General features: G+C 51.1%; 1 protein-coding gene across 1 annotated transcript; it reads right to left on the minus strand.

Annotated features, from left to right (window-relative positions):
• Nucleotides 1–2,998: 2,998 nt before the first annotated feature.
• On the minus strand, nt 2,999–21,278 carry ROPN1L (rhophilin associated tail protein 1 like). Its single transcript, XM_068990770.1, has 6 exons — nt 21,264–21,278; nt 20,778–20,932; nt 14,560–14,683; nt 13,257–13,418; nt 5,158–5,333; nt 2,999–3,094 (listed from the first exon to the last, which is right to left on the minus strand). Exons 2-6 carry the CDS (start codon nt 20,906–20,908, stop codon nt 3,031–3,033), a joined length of 657 nt encoding a protein of 218 aa, XP_068846871.1. The 5' UTR covers nt 20,909–20,932; nt 21,264–21,278; the 3' UTR covers nt 2,999–3,030.
• Nucleotides 21,279–23,210: the final 1,932 nt, after the last annotated feature.

A 23,210-nucleotide genomic window follows, 5' to 3' on the forward strand; every position in this document is an offset into this window, starting at 1 on the left:
ACCCAGATGGCATCACCTGTGCCCTCACCCTCAGCCTCTCACAACCAGGCTCTACTGGAACCCACCCCAGGCTCCTGCAGAAAAGAGGAACTGGTCTCTGTCTAGAGCTCCTCTGTTCAAAAATTTCAGTTGCTTGAATGGTTTATTTTATCCAGCATGTTGATTAGTTAATGGTACTTGCAATGAAGCTTGTAGTTATTAACTAAACCATCTGAGTGAGCCCTCCGAAGACTGTGAACAATCTGACTGGAAGCTAAGCCTCCTACACAAGTTTTAAAACAGAAAAGAAAAAAAAAAAATGCAGGGCATGCAGGAGAACAAGGGTGACTCAGCTGTGTCGTAGGAAGGGGAGGACAGCGGTGAGCTAAGGCCGCTGTCTGGAGGCTTGGGAGCTGGCCGCTGAGGAGCGGATGATCCAGGGTTGACACACAGTAGCACGTGCCTGGACTGGCACTGTGTGCCTGGTGGACACACAGCGGCACAACACTGAGGTGCTCCGGCAAAAGTGGGACAGAAAAGCGCCCTCCCTTTGTGCGTGCAAAGTCACTCAGTCGTGTCTGACTCTTTCCGACAATACGGACTATAACCCACCAGGCTTTTCTGTCCAAGGGATTCTCCAGGCGATAATACTGGAGCGGGTTGCCGTTTCACTTAGACAAAGGCAAGTTAATGTTTCTGGGTCAAGTTCTTTCTGTTTGAATTTTAGGGCCCTGACAGAGCCCTAAATCAGACCAAAACAATTCTGGGGACTGAACGTGTCTGAGGGAAAGCCGTTTCCAATTCCATGGCAAAGTTATTCTTAAGGAAGAGCTGTTCTTTCAGACCAGGGACAAACCCCAGAGCCTGTTCGCCAGCGGGATGGTCTACAGGAACCCATATTGCCACAGGAATTAACACTTCACTCCTTGTCCCCCCTCCCTGCACACATGTACGGACAGCCACCCCCACCATCCACATTCCCACCAGAAGGTTCATTTGTTACAGCCCAGCCACCTACACTGACACATCACCGTCACCCAGGGGACAGAGTGTACCTTAGATCCCCTGGAGGAGGAAATGGCAACCCACTCCAGTACTCAACTCTCACCTGGAAAACTCCATGGGCAGAGGAGCCTGGCGGGCTACAGTCCATGGGGCCACACGTCCCTTCCCACTGCAGTGCGTCCCCTGCACACATCTGATCGCTCCACGTGATTTGCCACTGCACTGACCTGCAACCTCAGGTGTCCTTCTGCTTATCCCCACGCATGGAGGGTTTACAATTAGAAGGGGAAAAAATACTTGAATTCTTTGGAGCAAACTTTAAGAAGATGTAAAGCAGCTCCAAAAATTGTGAAGCCTTTTAAAATTCCAACTTTGCTAAGTTTCTTGTAAGTTTATGAACAAACTCTCTATATTGTTCACTGGGAGGGTGAGTGGACGTCTAGGCAAAAGATCATCTCAAATAGAGTAGTTTCGTGTCCAGATGAAAAACATACTTTACCCCTTTGCAAAAAATGACACACTTTTTGAGCTAACAAATGGGTCTCCCTAAAACTGGGTTTTCATGAATCTTTGAACACCGGTAAAACTGACTACTAGCATGGTTAACACATTTTCAGAGAAGCAAGAAGCCAAACCATTCCCCAGTTCTCAGAAGAATAATCTGAGATGTATTTGTTGGCTCTGTCGTTTTGAAGATTTTATATGAAGAAGGCAAAGAGACGCTCTCAGCTGCTCGTCTCTGTGCAGTGGACCAGGCGCTGGTCCAAGCTGATGGCCCCGTTAGCCTCCCATCAGTGGATGTGCTCCCAGCCAGTGAGTCCCCTGGGCCGTCCTGTCACAGAGAAGATCCAGCTTCAGCACAAGACGCTCCTCCCCGGGAGCCTAGGTGTGACGGCCAGCGGCCAGCGAGCAGAGGGTCTCTGCCTTCCTGTGCTCAGGAGTTCTGAAAGAAGAGGTACAGCTGATCCTACCCTGCCCCTCCCCCTGCCTACTCTGCAGCCTCCAAACAGATCGTTTTCCCCGGGTCATTTCTCTGCTATGAATGTGTTGCAATTGAGGCTCTTAGGAGAACGCGGAGCACAACAATCACTAAATGTTGTTGTTGTTGTTGTTGTTCAGCCGCTAAGTCACGTCCGACTCTTTGCCACCCCATGGACTGCAGCACTCCAGGCTTCCCTGTCCTTCACTATCTCCTGGAGCTTGCTCATTGAGCAAGCTTGTCCACTGAGTCAGTGATGCCATCTCACCCTCTCGCCCTCTGTCACCCCCCTCTTCCCCTGCCGTCAATCATTCCCAGCATCAGTGAAGTGAAAGTCATTCAGTCCTGTCTGACTCTTTGCGACCTCATGGACTTTACAGTCCATGGAATTCTCCAGGCCAGAATACTGGAGTGGGTAGCCTTTCCCTTCTCCAGAGGATCTTCCAAACTCAGGGACTGAACCAGGTCTCCCACATTGCAGGCGGATTCTTTACCAACTGAGCTATTAGGGAAGCCCTTCTCAGCATCAGGGTCTTCTCCAGTGAGTTGTCTCTTCATATCAGGTGGCCAAAGTATTGGAGCTTCAGCTTCACATCAGTCCTTCCAGTGAATATTCAGAGTCAGTTTCCTTTAGGATTGACCGGTTGGATCTCCTTGCAGTCCAAGGGACTCTCAAGAGTCTTCTCCAACACCACAGTGCAAAAGCATCAATTCTTTGGTCTTCAGTCTTCTTCGTGGTCCGACTCTCACATCTGTACATGATTGCTAGAAAAACCATAGCTTTAACTATACGGACCTTTGTCAGCAAAGTGATGTCTCTACTTTTGAATATGCTGTGTAGGTCAGTCATAGCTTTCATTATAAGGAGCAAGCATCTTTTAATCACTAAATAGGGCCCCATGATGCATTGGTCATGTTCCATTACAAGAAAAACTCACACTACATACGTATGTGGTTAATGACATGTTGTATTTGGTGTCAAGGTTTTGAAAGGCACTATTTTGACATTAAAATGTGTTCTTCTCTGTATTAATGGCCTGTCTTCTGAGTTTCCTTTTCAAGGCTTTCTAAATTCTCCTCTTTAGAACGAAGAAATCTGAAAGACCTATCATACCATTCTTTCTAGCAGCTCTAAATGGGAAACAGACAAAGACACCCATTAGTAATCTCTTACTGCACATCATACTGTTTCTATGCAATATAGCATAATTTAGCTTTACCTTAAAAATTGACTGTGGTCTCAAATCAGTAATTATTACCTCTAAAAATAAAGCACTCTATTTTCTTACACTGAAAAATGCATATATATTTCTAGGTGAAAAAAAATTAGTACTAGATTTAAAATTTTTTTTATTGACAACTCAAATTAAGTCACTAGTATAAAGAGGATCTTTCTAGTATTTTAAAAGTTGATTGAGTAGAGCTCAAAGGAGTGTCTTAAGTCTATCAGACTTTGGCACTGACAACGTCTTTTGACTTTTCTCGTTATCTACAGATAGTTTTATTTCTTAAAAGATGTGAACGTTAGTAAACTTCTACCAGCATCTTAGATGAAAAAATAATGAACTGGAACAACGTTCATTTTCCATGTCAGTGGGAACATAAGAACTGCCTTGAGGGCTCATATTTAAAAGTAATAGGAACACAAGTTAGTGGTTCTGAAACATACTTTACCATAAAAAGGAACCACCTCTTATCGGCCCAGGGGAATGACACCTTAGGAAGAGCCTCCCATTGGAGCCACCTGGAGATAGAGTGGACGTCCCTCCTGGGTGCAGGGACCTCCCACCTCAGGAGCCCAACCTCTGCTTAGGCAGAATCCGGTTACTGTCTTTGTAATTGTAAACACCGGGTTATAAACTCCCACCTCGCAGCCTGCAGTTAAATGCCCTTTACCTATACTTTCAGGCTGGGCAAACATGCATTTCTGTTGGGATGGTTTGAAGCCTGAGGGGTGCACCAGACATCCCCGAAGGGAGGTCCAGTAGGCACTTGACATCGGAATTTGGAACTGGGGGCCAACGCCAGACAGAACCCACGGGCAACTCAGAGGGAGGCGAGTTATCCCGCCACCGGCCTTCTTAAGCATAGGGTGTCAAATGGTTTAAAAACGAGGGCGCGTTCAAAAGGAAGAGTTCGTTTCTCAACAAAGAAACACAGAAACGGGTCCCTGCAGGTGGGGGGAGTCCTGACTCCCCGCTTGAGTGAGGAGCGACTCCATTCGCCCCTTCCCGTGGCGGGGGTGGGGGAGGGGATGGGGGTGGGGGAGGGGATGGGGTGGGGGAGGGGATGGGGTGAGGGGGTAGGGAATGCGATTCTGAAGGATGGAGGAGAGGAAGGGGTTTCGAGGGCTCCAGGGGAGGGCTGTGGGGGCGCCAGGCTCCCCTTAGGGGCGGAGGGGAGGGGCCAGCTCCGGAGCACCCCAGATGGGTTTGGGCGGGCAGGGGGGAGGGGACGAAAGCCTGGGAGGTGGGGACGGGCCTGCCGGGTGCGGGCTCCCGGGCCGGGCAGCGGGACTGACACGGTCAGTGCCGCCATCAGCGGCTCCGTCGCCTCGCCGTCTTGGGATCTATCACCATCACAAACACACACGCGTGCGCGCACCACCACTACGTCCCGGCACGGCACGCGTGGCTCTCCGCAAACCTGTCCTGTGGCTCCAGGTGGCGGGTGTGGGGGCTCGGGGGACTGTGGGCAGGGGCGCCTGGGGGCCTGGGGAGCGGCCCCGCTGTCCGGAGGCCGTCGAGCATCACCTTTCAGACCCGCAGAGGCGCGGAGCCGACACCTGGGGGGCGGCTCCTCCCTCGCGGGGCACAGCCCCTGCAAGGCAGCACCGGGGGCAGGTGGGGGGCGAGGTGCGCGGGGTCACTTCCCACTGCTCCTCACTCACGCGGGGAGTCTGGACTCCCTCCACCTGCGGGGACCCATTTTTGGGTTGCATTGTCGAGAAACGAACTCTTCCTTTTGAACGCACCGTGGTGTTACACCATCGCACATCCCGTGCTTAAGCAGGCCCGGCGGGATGTGAAGTCTGCGCGCTGAGCGGCGCCCCCGCCCGGCCTCCTCACGCCACCGAGCCACACATGACACCTCGGGGCTGGGGGGCTCGGCGGGGGCTCGGCGTGTGCTCGTTCCCTCCCGTCAGAGGCCCGATCGATCGTCTGAGAGCCGAGAGCCCCGGCGCGTGCACTTACGCGCTCTCCTTCAGCGAGGAGAGGTAGGCCTCGGTGTCCGACGCAGAGATGTCCGAGTCGAGCTCCGACAGGTAGCGGTATACGTAGGAGAAGGTCCCGAAAGGGATGCGCGCGGGCCCGCCCTCGGGATCCGTGGTCAGGATCTCGCAGAGGTGCTTCAACGCAGTGTTCAGTGACTGGAGACGGCAGAGGGCAGGCGGGGAAACGGTTAACGCTGCGATGTGCTAAGACGGACAGCAAAGACAGCCGCCGACAGACATCTGCGTACAGCCTACAGAAGTTCTCCCCCAAGTATGTTCTCGGCGGTCTAAATTAAGAACTACCGGGAATTTACAATCGCCACAAGGAAGAAAAAGAAAAGGGTCGATCAGGATATAATTGGCCTGAAAAAAAGAGTTTGATTTCCAGATTCTCTCTCATGTTAAACAGGAAATGATTCTTAAAGAGACAAGAGGAAGCCTGGATCTTATTGACCAGGGACAAGGCAACTTGCACACCAGATCCCTCTGGCCCCACAACCTACCTCGGGACAGAGCAAACTGTCCCCAGCTGGGCCACCCGTGGTGGGGGGGTGGGCTGGCAGGGCCCTGAGCAGGCTGGGGGCAGCAGCGAACCTGGGTCAGACACCCCCTCAACCCCATCTTCCGTGGCATCCTTGACTTTCAGTCAGAACTCCTCCCCGCCCCCACGTGGCACAAGCTTCCAGAACATTCCAGAGCACGCTGACGCTCCTCCATCCGACCCCTTCTAGTCACCAGGGTATGAGGTTGAGGGTCAGGGGAGCCCTGGCCCACGTCAAACACCCCAGGAAAGTCCATCTAGTCAAGGCTATGGTTTTTCCAGTAGTCATGTATGGATGTGAGAGCTGGACTCTAAAGAAAGCTGAGTGCCAAAAAATTGATGCTTTTGAACTGTGGTGCTGGAGAAGACTCCTGAAAGTCCCTTGAACTGCCAGGAGATCCAATCAGTCCATCCTAAAGGAGATCAGTCCTGAATATTCATTGGAAGTACTGATGTTGAAGCTGAAACTCAATACTTTGGCCACCTGATGTTAAGAACTGACTCCTTGGAAAAGACCCTGATGCTGGGAAAGATGGAAGGTGGGAGAAGCAGGGGACAACAGAGTATGAGATGGTTGGACGGCATCACTGATTCAATGGATATTAGTTTGAGTAAGCTCCAGGAGTTGATGATGGACAGGGAGGTGTGCTGCAGTCCATGGCGTCGCAGAGTTGGACACAACTGAGCGACTGAACTGGACTTAAACCCCCAGCAGTTTTGCGAGATGGTAGGAAATCAGCCTCGGTGGGGGTGTCTTCGCCGCCATTTGAGGCCCTTGTCCTGCCCTCAGGGAGCTGAAATGGAAGGCTGCCACAGTGACGGTGGGTCCTACAGAGCGCAGATGCGAGCCTCTGGGACAGACTGGAGCCCTCCAGGGCAGCTCCTGAAGGAATGAAACATGGGCTGTGCTCAAGAGGAAGAGAGCCAGGAAAAGCGGGGTGGGGGGGCGCTGGCTGCGAAGGATAGTTCCCCAAGGTCGGGGCGAGGCAGCAGGTGGAGGGGAGGGCACAGGCAGACCGACTGGATCAGAGCAGCAGCCGCGTGGAAGCGAGTCCCGCGGCTCAGGGACACGCAGAGGGCCAGGGCCAGGCCTTAAACACAGTCATTATCCGGCCGCCACCCAGCCAGCCGGCTCCTGAGACACCAGTCGGGTGGTGGCAGAGGTCTGGTTCTCACCCAGAGCCTCAACTATTAGGGGACTCACTGCCAGCCTCCCAAGGGGGTGGGCAGAACTCACTTCCTGAGGCTGTAAGACCGCGAGGGCGCCCGCCTCTGGCCAGTTGGCCAGTTGCTAGCCAGAGCCCCGCCGGGCTCTGACAAGCTGCTGAAACAGGCCCTGATAGAAGGCCTCCCTGAGGTCCTCTTTCTACACACCAGCTTCGTCAACCGCCAGGGGATGGGCCAGGCTCTCACAGTGAACATCAGAGAGAAACCAGCGGTGCTTCCCACAGTGGGAGGAGCAAGGCAGGGGCACCGAAATGAGGTTCCTGCCCAGAAAGTGCTAACGGCCCGGCATCGCCACACAGCAGGAACCCCGAGAGATGGACTGGGCATCTCACTCACTCCTCATGGTGACTGTGCGAGATGGGGTCAAGGGGGCCAAGAGGCCGGGTCACTCAACCAGGTGAGCCAGCTGGGACGGGAATTCAGCAGTCAGCATCCCAAGCCCGGCCCTGACCAGCACATCCCCCCTCTGGACTGGCTCGGGGAGCAGCTGGCAGAGGGTGACACACACTGGCCAGGGGTGAGCCTGGACCACGGGCGCACACTGCCCCCCACCCCCGCCAGCTGCTGGGACTCAGGGTGTCTGCAAACCACCACCGTCCACACCCACCCCGACCGACGGCCCCTGCTGAGACGGGATGCGGAGGGTGAGCGGACAACCCCACAGTCCTGACGTTAGCCCAGCTCTGGGGACGAGGGGATGCTCTAGTTAGAAAAAATGGTGGCATTCATTTATTCATTTCTGCAGGGACCACTGCACGCACCATCTCCCCGAAAGACCATCCCAAGGGAGGACTGGGTGAACAGAGAGTTGTGTATTTTACAGGTTCCCTGCTTGAAATGTCTCAGAGATTAGCTGCTGTTAGACCCTGCTGTTTGAGCCCACACACCGGATGACAGTCATCAAGGCGGGGCTGGGGGCCTACGGCAGGGCTGAGGGGTGGAGGAAGCTGGCAAGGAGCCAGAACAGACGCTCTTCTTCATGATTGCTGCTCCAGCGCTTCCAAGGAAGAGATATTTTAGGGGAAAAAAATGCATCCAAACATGCTGGCATCACTTCCCCCTGCAAAGATGTGATGACATTACCAGTGCTAACATCTCCGATGCAAAGACTCCCAGCAGTTTTTATGTCCACAAGGACTCATTAGTCAACTTGCTTGGCTTGGGAACTCTGTTCCCTACAACAGCTCTCTCACCCTAAGGGTCATGGGTCCTAAGGCTACTTGCTCACCAGCTACAAGGACTCATCTTCTGGGCAGTAGCCCCACTAACCCGCTGCTTGTTATTCTCTTGCTGGTGGTTGGTCCAGGAGGTGGCGGCTGCAGCGTGCACGCCTGAAAGTGTCAGTTGCTCAGTCGTGTCCGACTCTTTGTGATCCCGGGACCGTAGCCCTCCAGTCTACTCTGTCCATGAGATTCTCCAGGCAAGAATATTGGAGTGAGCTGCCAGTTCCCTCCTCCAGAGCATCTTCCTGACCCAGGGATCAAACCTGTGTCTCTAACATCTTCTGCGTTGGCAGGTGGAGGCTTTACCGTCTGAGCTGCCAGGGAAGCCCAGGCATGCCGAGGCCTCATCTCAGATGCGAGTGGAGACGCAGGAGAGACCTGGCCTCCCGAGCACGCGCAGTGCTGGTCCTGTGGGCCCCTCCAGTCTCCGCATTGCAGCTGCTGTCCTGACGACACCGCGAGCCACCTTATCGCCCCCGGCGGGTCCCTTTTAGCTGCAGGGAATGAACAACGTGGACCACGCTCTGCCTGACCCTTTGAACACAGGACACAGTGCGGGGCACTCGCTCCCGCCCTGTGGCCGGAGCTCTGGGGGGGACACCCGACTCGAGGTTGGGCAGCGGCACTGACCCCCAGGTCTCATTTTTAAAGAAGCGCCCCCCTCGCCCCGTTTCACTTCCTTTCCTCACAAGCTTCCTCATTTACAGCGCGTGCCTGGGGCTCGTGGCTACTGCCACATTCTCGGATGTGAGTGAAGCCAGTGCCTCGGGCTGGAGGGACGGAGGGACCAGCACCCTCAGCATCCGCTGATCCCACTGCCCCCGGCCCCACAGAGTGGACGCACAGCCGGGGTGTGGTGGGCAGGGGCAGCTGTCTCCTAGCTGGGAGGCAGTTAGTACGTGAGCCTGCGGCCTGAGGCTCACAGGTGAGCATCTCCGGACAGGCTTGCAAGGCCCCGCTGGGAACCTGAACCAGGGGAGAGCGCAGCCTGGAGGATGCCACCTCCAGCACCCAGGGCCCCGCAGTGCTCAGAGACACCAGAGCCCACGGGCGGCCCGCAGCTGGGTGGGATGGGGGTCTGAGGCCTCCAGGGTGAGCGCGGTCGGCAGGCTGGCACACAGTGTTTTAGGGAGCGGATCACCTTAGGACAGGGCTTCCCAGGCGGCTCAGACAGTAAAACATCTGCCTGAAATGCAGGAGACCCAGGTTCAATCCCTGGGTCGGGGAGATCCCCTGGAGAAGGAAATGGCAACGCATTCTAGTACTCTCACCAGGAGAATTCCATGGATGGAGGAGCCTCGTGGGCTACAGTCCATGGGGTCGCAAAGAGTCAGACATGACTGAGCGACTTCACTTTCTTTCTTCTTTTCGCTTTAAGGGTATAAAGTGGTATCGAAGGGAAGGCCAAGGAGTTGGCACTCTCTGGGGCGTGTCCCAGCCTGTGGGCGGCACACTGCCTGGGCTACAGAGTCATCACAGGGATCCCACCCCCCGTGTCCACCAGGAGCGGCGGCTCTGGAGCCCATGGTCTGAGTTCAAATCCCACCCCGCTGCCTCCCCCTGCCCTCCGCTCCACTCAGCCCTCCAGCCCACGGGTTCCGAGATCAGGGCTTTCCTCAGAGGGCTGCTTGGAGGATTAAAGAGAAAACAGACAAGGGCTCCAAACATTCCCACACCTGGTGAGAACGCTGGAAATGACAGCCATACGTAAGCAATACATCCAGATGACACACGTATATTTGCAGCTGTACACATGGAGGGACATTCCCGTGAATGAGGAAGTTCAAAAGCTTTTCAAAGATGACCCATAGCTGGGGGAGCAGCTTGTCACTGTGGGGCGGGTGGGAAGGTGGACTTGGTCCACAACTGTTTTGCTGCTGTTGTCCAGTCGCTCAGTCGTGTCCGACTCTTTGCAACCTCATGGACTGCAGCATGCCAGGCCTCCCTGTCCATCACCTCCCAGAGCCGACTCAAACTCATGCCCATCAAATCGGTGATGCCATCCAACCATCTCATTCTCTGTCATCCCCTTCTCCTCCTGCCTTCAATCTTTCCCAGGGTCTTTTCCAGTGAGTCAGTTCTTCACATCAGATGGCTAAGTATTGGAGTTTCAGCTTCAGCATCAGTCCTTGCAATGAATATTCAGGACTGATTTCCTTTAGGATGGACTGCTCTGATCTCCTTGCTGTCCAAGGGACTCTGAAGAGTCTCCTCCAGCACCACAAGTTTGAAAGCATTGATTCTTCAGTGCTCAGTCTTCCTTATGGTCCACTTTCAACTTTTTCATGTTATAAAAAAGATCTCCATACTTAAAAAAAACAGATGAAAAATGTTGATCTACTTCTTAGGACATTGATGGGGCAGCAGAAACGTTAGGTGAAGATCACAACGCAGACTTGTGGTCATCTCACCCAGCGATCATGCACCTTGGGAGACAGGCCTTCTGCCCACGGCCAAGGTTCCTGAGGCAGAGCCCCCTGATGCTCTTGCTCCCGTGCCCTGCCCCCAGTCGCATCTGAAGCTTCCACTCAAGAACCAGAGCAGCACTTGGGGCTCAGAGGATATACCAGATGTCGCCCATGGGGTGTCGAGATCCCCTGGCACTCAGAGCAAAGCCCACACTGAGCTGCAATCGACAGACATCCATGGAAGGAATGAGACATATGGCTCGGAAATCTCAGAGAAGGTTCCAGTCTTTGCAGAGGACTCAACCCATCCAACTAGAGAGACTCCAAAGAGATCCTGAAAAGCCACAAGCCATGAGACACCGCGGGTGGGGCAGCTGGAGTCGCTGCATCTCAGCGAGGCACAGTGACCAGATTCCAGCTTCACGGCAGTCCAGTGTGCGGAGAAGTGGACCGCAGTCATCCATGAGAAATTCCTCCTTCTCATCCCGCTTCGGTTCTTCACTGGCTCCTTTCTGAACGTTTCCTTCTTCTAAGCATAAAGACAGGTGTTAAGGTGCCAATCTGCCTGAAGAGCCGTCTCCTGGAAGTCATATCGCCGGGCTTTTGGGACGTCTCCAAGCTGTCCTGCCAACATGGGCACCGGTGGGTCAACAGAGCACATGTCCCCTTGGGCCTGGCCCATCACAGCCCCAGTGGACCCACAGCTAGCCCTGCCCTGGGTTTTTTTTCGGGGCGGTAGGCCAGGACGGAGTGGGCACCCCAGGCTCTGAACTCTGCCTGGCAGAGAAGCAGGGGACTTTCACACCTGAACCCCCTCCCCAGGGTCGGCTCCTCACAGAGAAATAGGAGAGAGTCAACGGCCCAGTCCGGGCCCAGGCGGCTTAGTCACAGGCCAGTGCTGGACCCCCACGGGCTGATGGGCTGAGCGACATGTTCCGGGAAGAAAAGAGAAGTGAGTGTGCTCTTTCCCTGTCACTTGCCCAGGCTTAAGTCTGGAAGGGAAGCTCCATCCTTAACAAATGTCTCCATCTAGCGTCAGGCCCCACACACGGCTATGAGGCCTCCTCTTGCAGAACACAGGCTGGTCTGGTTTGAAATCTGGCGCCCGATTCTCCTGATTTGGGAGGGAGCACTTACAAAGATGCATCCCCCAAAGATGAAATATTCTGATTTCCCATCTTTATAAAAATCTAAGCCTCATAAACCAAGTTTAGAGGAATAAACCATCAAATCAGATATTAGGTATTCATTTTGTGTTATTAAAATCTCCCTTTCCTGGAGCTCCGGATGAACAAAGCCACATAAAATTTCCTCCAGTAACTAAATGCATCTTTGTCCTTCTCAGTGACACCCTGCTGCGATTCTCCTCAGTGGCCTCAGAGCCCAGAGACAGGTGGCAACAGGGTCTGGGTTGTCCAGCCCAGGGCTGGAGGGAAACGCCACCTGTGGGCAGGGACACCATGAAAGGGAGCAGCCAGCCTGACTCCTGGCTTTTTTGGGTTTTCCGAGTTTCTCACTGGGGCCATGAACAGAGGTGGTAAAGTGTGCAATACTCGCAGAGCGGGCACTGCACAGCAGAGGGGGGTGAATGAACCATAGCATCTGTAGCCAGGCAGATGAACAAAGAGAAATCTAATTTGGAATCAAAGAAAAGTTCCAGAAGATTAGTGACAACATAAAGCTGAAACCAGCTAAAATTAAATCAAGTATTTCTTGAGGGTCCATAGGCGCTTAACGGGAAGCAGGAGCTCAGGGCAGCCGATGCTTGACGTGGAGGGCAGTGCGGGGATAGGATGGAAGGTTAGCTGCAGGCAGTTAGCTGTCAGTGGCCCTGTGAGGTAGTGTCAGACAAAGTACTGCTAGAGAGTTAAAACGGAATCATGGAGGCTTGTGCAGGGACCCAAGATGAGGGTGCCCCACGAAGCAAGGACTAAGGATTGGCGCCCGATTCTCCTGATTTGGGAGGGAGCACAAAGATGTTCTCTGGGGTCCAAAGACTGAAGGGACGGGGTTGCACACCTGGTCTCGGCAGTAAAAGGAGCTGGCTCTTTTCTCGGTCCTTTTCTTCACACACTGAAAGTGGACTTGACCCCTGGGTCTCACGCGGCGACTCAAATTCTAGAGCTGAAGACAGGCTCTTGACTTCCAGCCCCTCCCCACCACACCCACCGCCCTTCTCAGTTCACAGACTGGAGGGATGTCTGTGTCTTCAGTCCTAAACCTGTATGGGTTATACTTCTTAACATCAGCAAGGTATCTGCTTTAAATTACTAACAATCGATTTTAACTGCTGTAGGTGACTAATAATTGATTTTAACTAAAATAGAAGATAATTTTATTTCTTTCTGCACAAGAGGGAAACCTATCAATTTGTCAAAAAAGTCACTGATGCATTCTCTTCTAAACACTGAACACATTTTCACGGTATCTACATGTTTTATCTACTGTTAACATCTTTTACACTGAGGCACTCATAAGTATTTAACTTCTGTAAGTTAAATAACTACAAGCCTAAAATATAATAAGCATCTGAAAAAAACTGCCTAAGACAAAATGACTAAAATCATGAGCGTTACTAAAGTGATGAGTGTGTTCTTACAGTTACTGAAACAGCTAAATTATTTGGACAGCAGGCCTATGATCACTCAGAATTATTAACAGGCTATTTGTAGGTACGTACCCCACCAAGCATGCTGCATCCAAGTGCTAAAAATTTTATCCACTCGATTTTGTCTTCGCAAGGATCCAGCTGCAGGAGAGCTTTGAATTTTTCTATAGGCAGGCACAAATTTTTCCATTTCTGCTCAAGATCTGCTAAGTCCACATACTCCTTGTGGCTACACTATTTGGAAAGCACAGCATGACATAATCGATGTTAAGATGAGGACCTAAGAAATCACATAATGCTTGCAAAGGCTTAAATAGAGTACCCATCCCCATTCAAAGATGAACTTCACCGTTAGCCCACCACTAGGGGAGGGGAGGGAGGGTGGGGGTGTATGTGTGTGTGTCGTGGGAGCTGGGCTACATGAGCAGGGAAGCGGGGGGCGGGTGGTACTGGGAACTAGACTGGCAACAAGTTACTTCTTGAGAGAAAAAACGACTGTGAAGCGAACATGGCATAATGTTATGACTTAATGAAATGAGCACACGGACATGAGGAGCAACACTTCACAACACAAATAAACTTCCACAGACCAAACGAAATCCAACTCCGCAACATGCTGACACTTAAATGGGAGAAATTTTAACCCAGAAAATACATGTATTCCTTCTACTATTTTAAGACAACTTGATGAAAATGGGTGACTTCTGTGATCTGCTGGCAGTATTCTGTGTGGAAGAGCTTTGAGCAATTTTCGCCTGTCTTTCCCCAGACTACCTCTCTCTTTCAGTGGTTATTCATTTTCCCTTAAGCGAGAAAGCCATGGGAGAATTCCGTGTATAGAAGTCAGCACCCTGGTCAGGAACACATAATGGGGACAAGCCACTTTAAAACTCAGGGCTCTACCACTGATCTGTTTTGGCAATACAGCCCAATCATTCCGATGAAACACACTTTCTATGAACTCTCTAAGTGAGCTAGTGGGTCTCAAGGGCTTTCAGGAGGGCTGGAAACCAGATACCCCTTCAGATGAAGAAGGTGGCAGCTTCTCATGTTTAGCATAGTTTTTATAAACTCATATTTCAAAAAGGATCTTGCAACCCCCAAGTCTGAAATTCCATATTTTCAAACCTTTCATTACAGTCCAATAGCCTCTTGCATCTTAATGCAAGTACTTAAAAAAAGAAAGTGTATGTCTATATAATTGTGAACAGTGATCTTGGGTTCTTTAAACCAGAGGAAGGTCACTGCATTCAAGATTCCCTCCTTGATTAAATCTCAAAGGTTCCCTGAAGGGGGCACAGGGCTGTGGATGGATGACCGTGGAGGTCCTGCAGCTTTATCTCAAGCTCAGCTGACCGATCACAGACTCTGATACCTGCTTGTGCAAAACTTTAAGGAGTCCTTGAGTCAGGCCTGTGTCTGTTTTCTGAGTGGCCACGGGCATTTCGATTCTGTCCTTCACGGGCAGTGGATCTCCTCTTGACAAAGCCGAAAAATACCTGAAACAACAACAGACATCTCTGAAGCTTCATCGACACATGCTGTTGTTGTTCAATCGCTCAGTCGTGTCCGACTCTTTGCAACCCCACGAACTGTAGCCCTCCAGGCTCCTCTGTCTGTGGGATTCTCCAGGCAAGAATACTGGGGTGGATTGCCACTTCCTTCTCCAGTGGATCTTCCCAACCCAGGGATTGAACCCACATCTCCTGCGTTGGCAGGCGGATTCATTGACACACAAGCAGCCCTCAAATTCAGGCACTTTCATCACCGACCCCAGAGGGAGGCCATGACGAGGGAGGACCGGGCTGGGGCCCCTGGCCCGGGCTCCCCTCCTGGCTCCTCCACTCAGCTCTTGGACTTCACCTTCTCCTGTGCCTCAGTTTCCCTGTCTGCACAATGGGGACAATGGCAGCTCCAGACTCAGGGACCCCTCGTCTGGCACGCCTGGGGGTCTCCAGTAACACGTGCTACTTTTATCAAGCAAACATCCATCCAGGTCCAGAGACGCTGTCAGAGGAGGTGGAGGTCAGGGCCCCACATGAACCCGAGTGCAAGGCCGCATGCAAGGTCATGCCACTTGGACAGTTGCAGACTTGGCCCTGTCGCATTTTGAGAGGCAGGATTTCAAGCATCTCTGCCTATGCAGGTCTGGGAAACCCCCTGGAGCAGCGAAGTCACCTGACTGGCTGAGTCAGGTGCCGACATTCCCTACCCTTCACTTTTCCTGCTTGGTACTTTTTTTCCCCTTAATTGTTCCTTTCTGGGACATGGACATGGCTGCTAATTCTGGGAACAAGCAGGCATGGAGATAGTTTGGGGCAACAACTCAGGAGGGGGTGTACATCGGGTTTTTTGCGGGAGGGAGAAGGGTGCCACGTGGGGTCTCTGCAAAATGCGTGTCAGTGGAGACCGGCTCCTGAAATAACGACATTTGCTGCCCACATCACTCTCCCACCATCAAAGAAATGACATATCCAGGAAAATAAAACACGAAACCATCCAGGGTCACAGGAAATAATATAAAAGATATGAAAAACTATGGTTACCCAAGGGGAAATGTGGAGAGAAGGGAGAAACTGGGAGACTGACATACACCCACTACTATACAAACATATATATAACAAGGACCTACTGTATAGCGCAGGGAACTCTACTCAGTATTCTCTAATAACCTATGGGGTAAAGGGTGCTTCCCAGGTAGCTCAGATGATAAAGAATCTGCCTGCAATGCAGAAGACCTGGATTCGATCCCTGGGTTGGGAAGATCCTGTGGAGAAGGGAATGGCTACCTACAACAGCATTCTTGCCTGGAAAATTCCATGGACAGAGAAAGCTGGCAGGCTATATAGTCCATGGGTTGCAAAGAATTGGACACAACTGAGCGACTAATCGGAGAAGGCAATGGCACCCCACTCCAGTACTCTTGCCTGGAAAATCCCATGGACGGAGGAGCCTGGTGGGCTGCAGTCCAAGGGGTAGCAACTGAATGACTTCCCTTTCACTTTTCACTTTCATGCATTGGAGAAGGAAATGGCAACCCACTCCAGTGCTCTTGCCTGGAGAATCCCGGGGACGGGGGAGCCTGGTGGGCTGCCGCCTGTGGGGCCGCACAGAGACGGACACGACTGAAGCGACTCAGCAGCAGAGCGACTAATACATACACGTACATACATATGGGTGAAGGATCTTTAAAAAAATGGATATATACGTAACTGAATCACTTTTCTATACACTCGAAACTAGAAAAGCACTGTAAATAAACTCTACTCCAATAAAAATTTTTAGATAGATGAATAATTAGAAACATCTCAGAACATGTAACAAAGTGTAGGTAAAAAGACATTCAACAGACTAAAAGGAATTTTATATCTCACACCCTTTTTCTCTCTCCACCCCTCAAATTCAATTTTGTTTTCATGCTTTTAGGACAAATACAGTCATATTTCATTACCTTGATGGTTTGAGAGAAAGTTAAAAAGGCAGGTAGCATGAGTTAGACAAATGTAGATCCGAACAGCCCTAAAGGGCCAGGCTGGGGGAAAGGGGGCTTCATGTGACCATGTTAATCCTAACTGTGGTTTTCATCTATTGTCACCCTGCTTATTTAACTTATATGCAGAGCACATCATGAAAAATGCTGGGCTGGATGAAGCACAAGCTGGAATCAAGACTGTAGGGAGAAATATCAGTAGCCTCAGATATGCAGATGACACCACCCTTATGGCAGAAAGCGAAGAAGAACTAAAGAGCCTCCTGATAAAAGTGAAAAAAGAGAGTGAAAAAGTTGCCTTAAAACTCAACATTCAAAAAACTAAGATCATGGCATCTGGTCCCGTCACTTCATGGCAAATAGATGGGGGAACAATGGAAACAATGACAGACTTCATTTTGAGGGGCTCCAAAATCACTGTGGATAGTGACTACAACCAAGAAATTAAAAGACGCTTTTAAAACTATGGGTTTTCCAATGGTCATGTATGGATGAGAGAGTTAGACCATAAAGAAGGCTGAGCACCAAAGAACTGATGCTTTTGAATTGTGGTTCTGGAGAAGACTCTTGAGAGTCCCTTGGACTGCAAGGAGATCCAACCAGTCCATCCTAAAGGAAATCAGTCCTGAATATTCATTGGACGGACTGATGCTTAAGCTGAAATGCCAATACTTTGGCCACCTGATGCGAAGAGCTGACTCATTGGAAAATCCCCTGATGCTGGGAAAGATTGAGGGCAGGAGAAGGGGATGACAGAGGATGAGATGGCTGGATGAACAAGATCACTGACTTGATGGACATGAGTTTGAGCAAGCTCTGGGAGTTGGTGATGGATAGGGAGGCCTAGTGTGCTGTAGACCGTGGGGTTGCAGAGTTGGACACGACTGAGCGACTGAACAACAACAACCCAGACTATTCCTCATCAGCATCAGAGCAAGCCCCATGCTCGGGGCAGCCTCTAGGGCAGTGCCCCCTCCCCAAGAAGGCACAGGCAGTGCCTGGAGGCACCGTTGGTTTTCACAACCAGGGCTGACTGGTATTACTGGCACCTGGTGGGTGCTGGTCAACAGGCTGCTAAGGACCCTACAATGCACAGGACAGCCTCACACACCCCCAAAGAGCTTTTGGTGACTGCAGCCAAGAAATTAAAAGATGCTTGCTCCTTGGAAGAAAAGCTATGACCAACCTAGATAGTGTATTAAAAAGCATCATTTTTCTGACAAAGGTCTGTATAGTCAAAGCATCATCAGAGCCAGGGTGGAGGAGGCCTGCTTGAGTGGCCAGGCCAATTTATGTCACATGCACAGAAGGTGCACGTGAGCAAAAGCCTTTAGGGCTCAATGACATAATAAGGTCCAGCCAGGCTGGACCACCCTTGCCTCCTGACAACCTCGTCTGACAACCCTCCCGTGAGTGCCTGCTAGCTAGCTAGCGCATCCTGGCTCCCTGCTTGGTTTCTCGTTGCGTTTCCTTCCTATCGTGGTCCTTGTGTCACAGGCTATTTCCTCTCCTGCCTTGTCTTAACCCCAATCACTACAAAATCTTTCAAAGACCACTTTATGTTCTCCTGAACAACATCTCTGCCTAACAGATTCTGTTCTGAGTGAGCAGAGACACGTGAACAATGCCTGCTTTTTCTCCTCAACTCCAAAATTGTTCTTAAAAATGAAATTAGCGGCATGGAACATTCAGAAGGTTCTTGATTAAGCCTTTTCGACTAAAGTAAAGCTTAAAAGAGCTGCCTCTAAAGTGTTACCAAATATAATGTTCCAAGAAGAAGAAAAAAAGAAGATTAAATCTTGGAAGGTTTGGTTAAGTATGAATAAACTTTTGAAAGAACTGTGATCTTTTATTTAGGCTTGAGTAATGGTTAAAACCAGAGGCCACAGACTTCCCTGGTGGCCCAACGGATGGGAATCAGCCTGCTGATGCAGGAGACATGGGTTCAGTCCCAGGTCCCGGAGGATCCCACATGCCACAGAGCAACTAAGCCCGTGCACCACACCACTGAGCCCAGACTCTACAGCCCAGGAGCCGCAACTACTGAGCCCAATGCTGCGGCTGCTGAAGCCTGTGCGCCCTGGAGGCTGTGCTCTGCAACGAGAGAAGCCACCCCGTGAGAAGCCCAAGCACAGCAGCGAGAGAGTAACCTCCGCTCTCCACAACCAGGGAAAGCCAGTGCACAGCAGCAAAGACTCAGCATAACTAGAAAGGAAAAAAAGATAAATAAAATGAATTATTAAAAAAAAAACAACTCAGAGACCACAATTTTGGGCAAGAACCTTGAGAGAGTCCTTCAGAAGCATTTGTCAGAGGTAAAGTGCTCGTTAACCAGCAGCCTCGTCTGGTAGGCACAGTGAGGGCCCCAAAGATACCCTGGCCCTGATCCCGGAAGCTGTGGATCTTATTTTACATGGCAACAGGGAGTTTGCATGTATTTTGAGCAAATACATGCTCAAATTTTCTCATGTGTTTGAGAGAGGATTTTGAGCTGGGAACACCATCCAGGACTATCTGGATGGCTCCTAAATGCAATCACAAGTGCTCCTAGAGGAGGGAGGCAGAGGCACATGTGAGAATGCCACAGTGCTGGCAATGGAGGAAGGGCCCAGGAGCCCAACAACACAAGGAATGCAGGTCCAGAAGCTGGAAAAGGCAAGGGGAGGGGTCGGATTCTCCCTGGAGTCTCGAGGGAGCAAGTAAAAGTGAAAGTCGCTCAGTCGTATCTGACTCTTTGCGACCCCATGTACTATACAGTCCATGGAATTCTCCAGGCCAGAATACTGGAGTAGGTAACCTTTCCCTTCTCCAGGAGATCTTTCCAACAACCCAGGGATCGAACCCAGGTCTCCCACAGTGCAGGCGGATTCTTTACCAGCTGAGAGCAAAGCCCTGGCAATATCTTGAGTGTAGCCTGGTGAAACTGATTTTGGACTTTTGGCTTCCAGAACTGTGAGACCAGAGATGTTTGTTGTTTTAAGCCATCACATTTGGTGGTTATCTGTTACACCCGTCCTAGTAGTAATTCACTTTGGTCATACAATTTATAGAGAAGTTCAGCAAAATTTGACACTCATTACTAAAAAAAAAAAAAAAAAAACCCTAAGTTAAATTTCTACTGATTCTGTGACCACAGATTTGAGTTTCTGAGTCTGTTTACTACAAAAGGACAAAGAGCTTTCCTGTAAAAGCATCAGGATTTATTTTAATGATTCTAAAGTCTGCTGGGGCAAAGAATCCGCCTACCAATGCAGGGGACGCAAGAGACTTGGGTTAGATCTCTGGGTAGAGATCTCTGCCTGGAGAAGAAACGGCAACCCACCCCAGTATTCTTCCTGGAAAATTCCGCGGACAGAGGAACCTGGTGGGCTACAGTCCACAGAGTCGGAAAGAGTCGGATATAACTGAGCAGGGCTGAGTGCACGCCCCCGAACGCACACGCGCGCGCGCGCGCGCACACACACACACACACACACACACACACACAAGGTCTGTTGACTTGTGACTTTAAAAGTATTCATAATCTGTTCTTGGAAATGGTTAGAATGTTTGCTGCAAGACACTGTCAAGTCTCTTGTGCTGTGAACTACGATGGACAGAGTTTAACCTTATTGCTTTCTTGGGATGTTTACTCTAACTGGAGCCAGTCCCTCTGGTTCCAAAAAACTCAACAAGTACCTAATCCTGGAGGATTCTCTGATGACAAGGAACATAAGCGTAAGATTTCTCTTTGTAAAATCATTTCACAAGTAAGATAAAGGGACTGTGATAGTTTGACTTTTATAACACAATGCAAAAACTTTTTATCCCATGTTACTGCTTTATAAATTTCAGTCTACCTGCATAAATACCATTTTCCAAGAATGGTGTCACTACTTCGTAGATAAATGGGCATTGTGCAGTAATTTCTGGTCTCATAGTCAATAATGCATGATGTTTCTTAGACAGATACTTAGGTGTAGATACCACCAATGCTAAGTTCCGTCGGTACTTGGTCTGTGTCCTGAGGGTTGGACCACTGGTCCAGGTAGGAGGGTTCACTAGGCACGACTGGACATGCCGACGGGCCGGCTCTTGTAGGTGCTGGCCCAAGAGGGGCTTACCCCGCGGACCACTGGAGAACGTCGGCAGGCTGGGTCCGGATCGCAGCCTTGGTGAACTGCTTCAGGATGTCCGGCAGTTGGGGGGGGATGTGGATCTGCTGCGCGCAGAACATGGTGTCGGGAAGCGGCATCGCTCTCCGCAGACCAGAACCAAGCTGGAAGGGGGCGGGGAGGGGGAGAGGAAGGACGAATCGGTCAGCCTGGGGCGCGCGGGAGACGCGCCTGCCAAGGGGTTCCGGGGCCGGGGTCCCAGGTCCCGAGTTTAGAGCCTGGCCGGGGCCGGCGGTCTGTGGGACGCGCGGGGCTGGGGGCGGGGTCCCGGATCCGGAACCAGATCGGGGTCCCAGGGTTAAATTGGGCCAGGCCAGGCAGTCCGTGTCTCCCTGGGTTTGGAGTGCGGCGCGGACGGGGGCGGGGGGTCTCGGGTTTGGAGGCGGGCCAAGGGGCCGGCTTCCCAAGGCGCGGGCGGCGGAGACAGGCTCTTACCGCTCCTCCGCAGGCTCCTCTGAAAATGAGGGCCAACCGCCCTTCCTAGCAACAGACCAGAAGCTGCAACCCGGCGTTATTGTCGCGCAGCAGTAACCAGGCAACCGAGACGCGCGCGCGGTCTCCGCCCCTCTGGCGTCGCGCAGGCGCACACGCCTAGAGCCGGGATTGGCAGCGTGTGCCGGTCTGGGCTGGGGGGGGGGGTCGGGGGAGCGATGCGCTTGCGCAGTCTGGCTTCGGCGTCCGCTTTGCATAAACAGGTAGTTTACGGATGCACGAACCGAACATTTCAGTTAAAAAAAGAGGACGTTTGGATCGATTTCCCACTACCAACTGTGAGAAGCGAATTCGCAAAAGGCCCTCTCTTCTTTTGCACTGGTTCGGTGAAGCTTTGGAACGAGATGCCTCGTGGCCTCCGTGGAAGGAAGACTTTGAAGTCTTGGGAGCTGACATGTGCCCGCGGCCCGAGCCTCTCTGCGGAAGCCTGGCCCCTGCCACTTTATAGAGTGGCAGTTTCCAGCCGAAAGATTTTAACTTGTTTTCCTAAATAAGATGGTGGGGTTGAGCCGATCTGATTGGGTCTGGGAGTAAATACGTTACTTTTTTCCCCGATACGATAGCTTTGGGGTCCGAGGGTAGGAGAAACTGTTCCATTCTGGTGGATGCTGACTAGAGTAGCGTGCAAGGTGTGAAGCCTAGTTTCCGGGTCTCCTGGCTGGCTGCTGCAAGGTGCCCTTAACACCCACACTGGAAGAAATAGGCCTGAGACCGACCTCTCCTTTCCCGCCTCCAGGCACGAAGATGAAGACCTGCTAAATCGATAGATAGAGCTATCTCCAGAAGGGGCCACCGACAAGCCCTCCTTCCTTCACTAGAGGCATCAGGCCCCAAACACAACTCCTCAACTGGGCAACTTAGCAAATGAAGCCTACCTACTAAGTGAAGACACACGATTCCAAAGTCAGAGCACTTGCTAAACTGAAAATAGGTACTGTTTAACGTTATGGGAAAACAAGGAATTTCATACACCGAGAGAGAGAAGTGTTAATGGGGCAAAGTGATTTAGCAGTCTTCCAGAAATTTATCCTACAGAAATACTAATAAAGTAATATGGGCAAAAATGTTTACTGTAGCATGTAATAAGATAACTGTCAGAAAACTTAAATCATAATCTTATTCACACAATGGAATACAATACAGCTATAAATTTTTCAATGGGACAGCTACTTATATACTGAGATAAAAAGATGTTCAGAAATATGAAGTGAAAGAAGCACCCCACAGAGCTGCCCAGGGCTCATGCCACCTGACACGGGTGTTGATAAGAGTACCTGTGGACACATGCTTACACAGAGTCTGGAAGCAAACACCAAACTACTGACAAGTGCTTGCCTCTGGAGGATGGTTTTCAGGTTTTATTTTAACCATATATACATTATTTTCATTCTGATTCATCACTTACTCAACAATATTTACTCAATGCCCAATATGTCCCAGTCCTGAAATACAGTAAAAAAAGAAAGTAAAATGAAAGTCCCTCAGTCGTGTCCCCGTGGACTGTACCCCATCAGGCTCCTCTGTTCACGGGATTCTTCAGGCAAGAATACTGGAGTGGGTAGCCATTCCCTTCTCCAGGGGATCTTCTGGACCCAGGGAATCTTCCGGACCCAGGGATGGAACCTGAGTCTCCTGCATTATAGGCAGATTCTCTACCATCTGAGCCACCAGGGAAGCCATGTAGTAATCCCCAAATAGATTTTTGTTTTATCTTTGGAGCTTATATTCAAGTGAGGAAAAACATGCAAATACAAATGAGATAAGTAAACTGTACAATATTACTAAATATGAAAGAGAAAAAAACAGGAGACAGGAGTGCTCCGGTAGCTACAATTTTGGTTGAGACTCCCTAAAACAGACATTTTAGTATAGAAATGAGGTTGGGGAAAG

The sequence above is a fragment of the Capricornis sumatraensis genome, chromosome 18, assembly GCF_032405125.1.
Source record: "Capricornis sumatraensis isolate serow.1 chromosome 18, serow.2, whole genome shotgun sequence".
NCBI classification, from domain to species: Eukaryota; Metazoa; Chordata; class Mammalia; order Artiodactyla; family Bovidae; genus Capricornis; species Capricornis sumatraensis.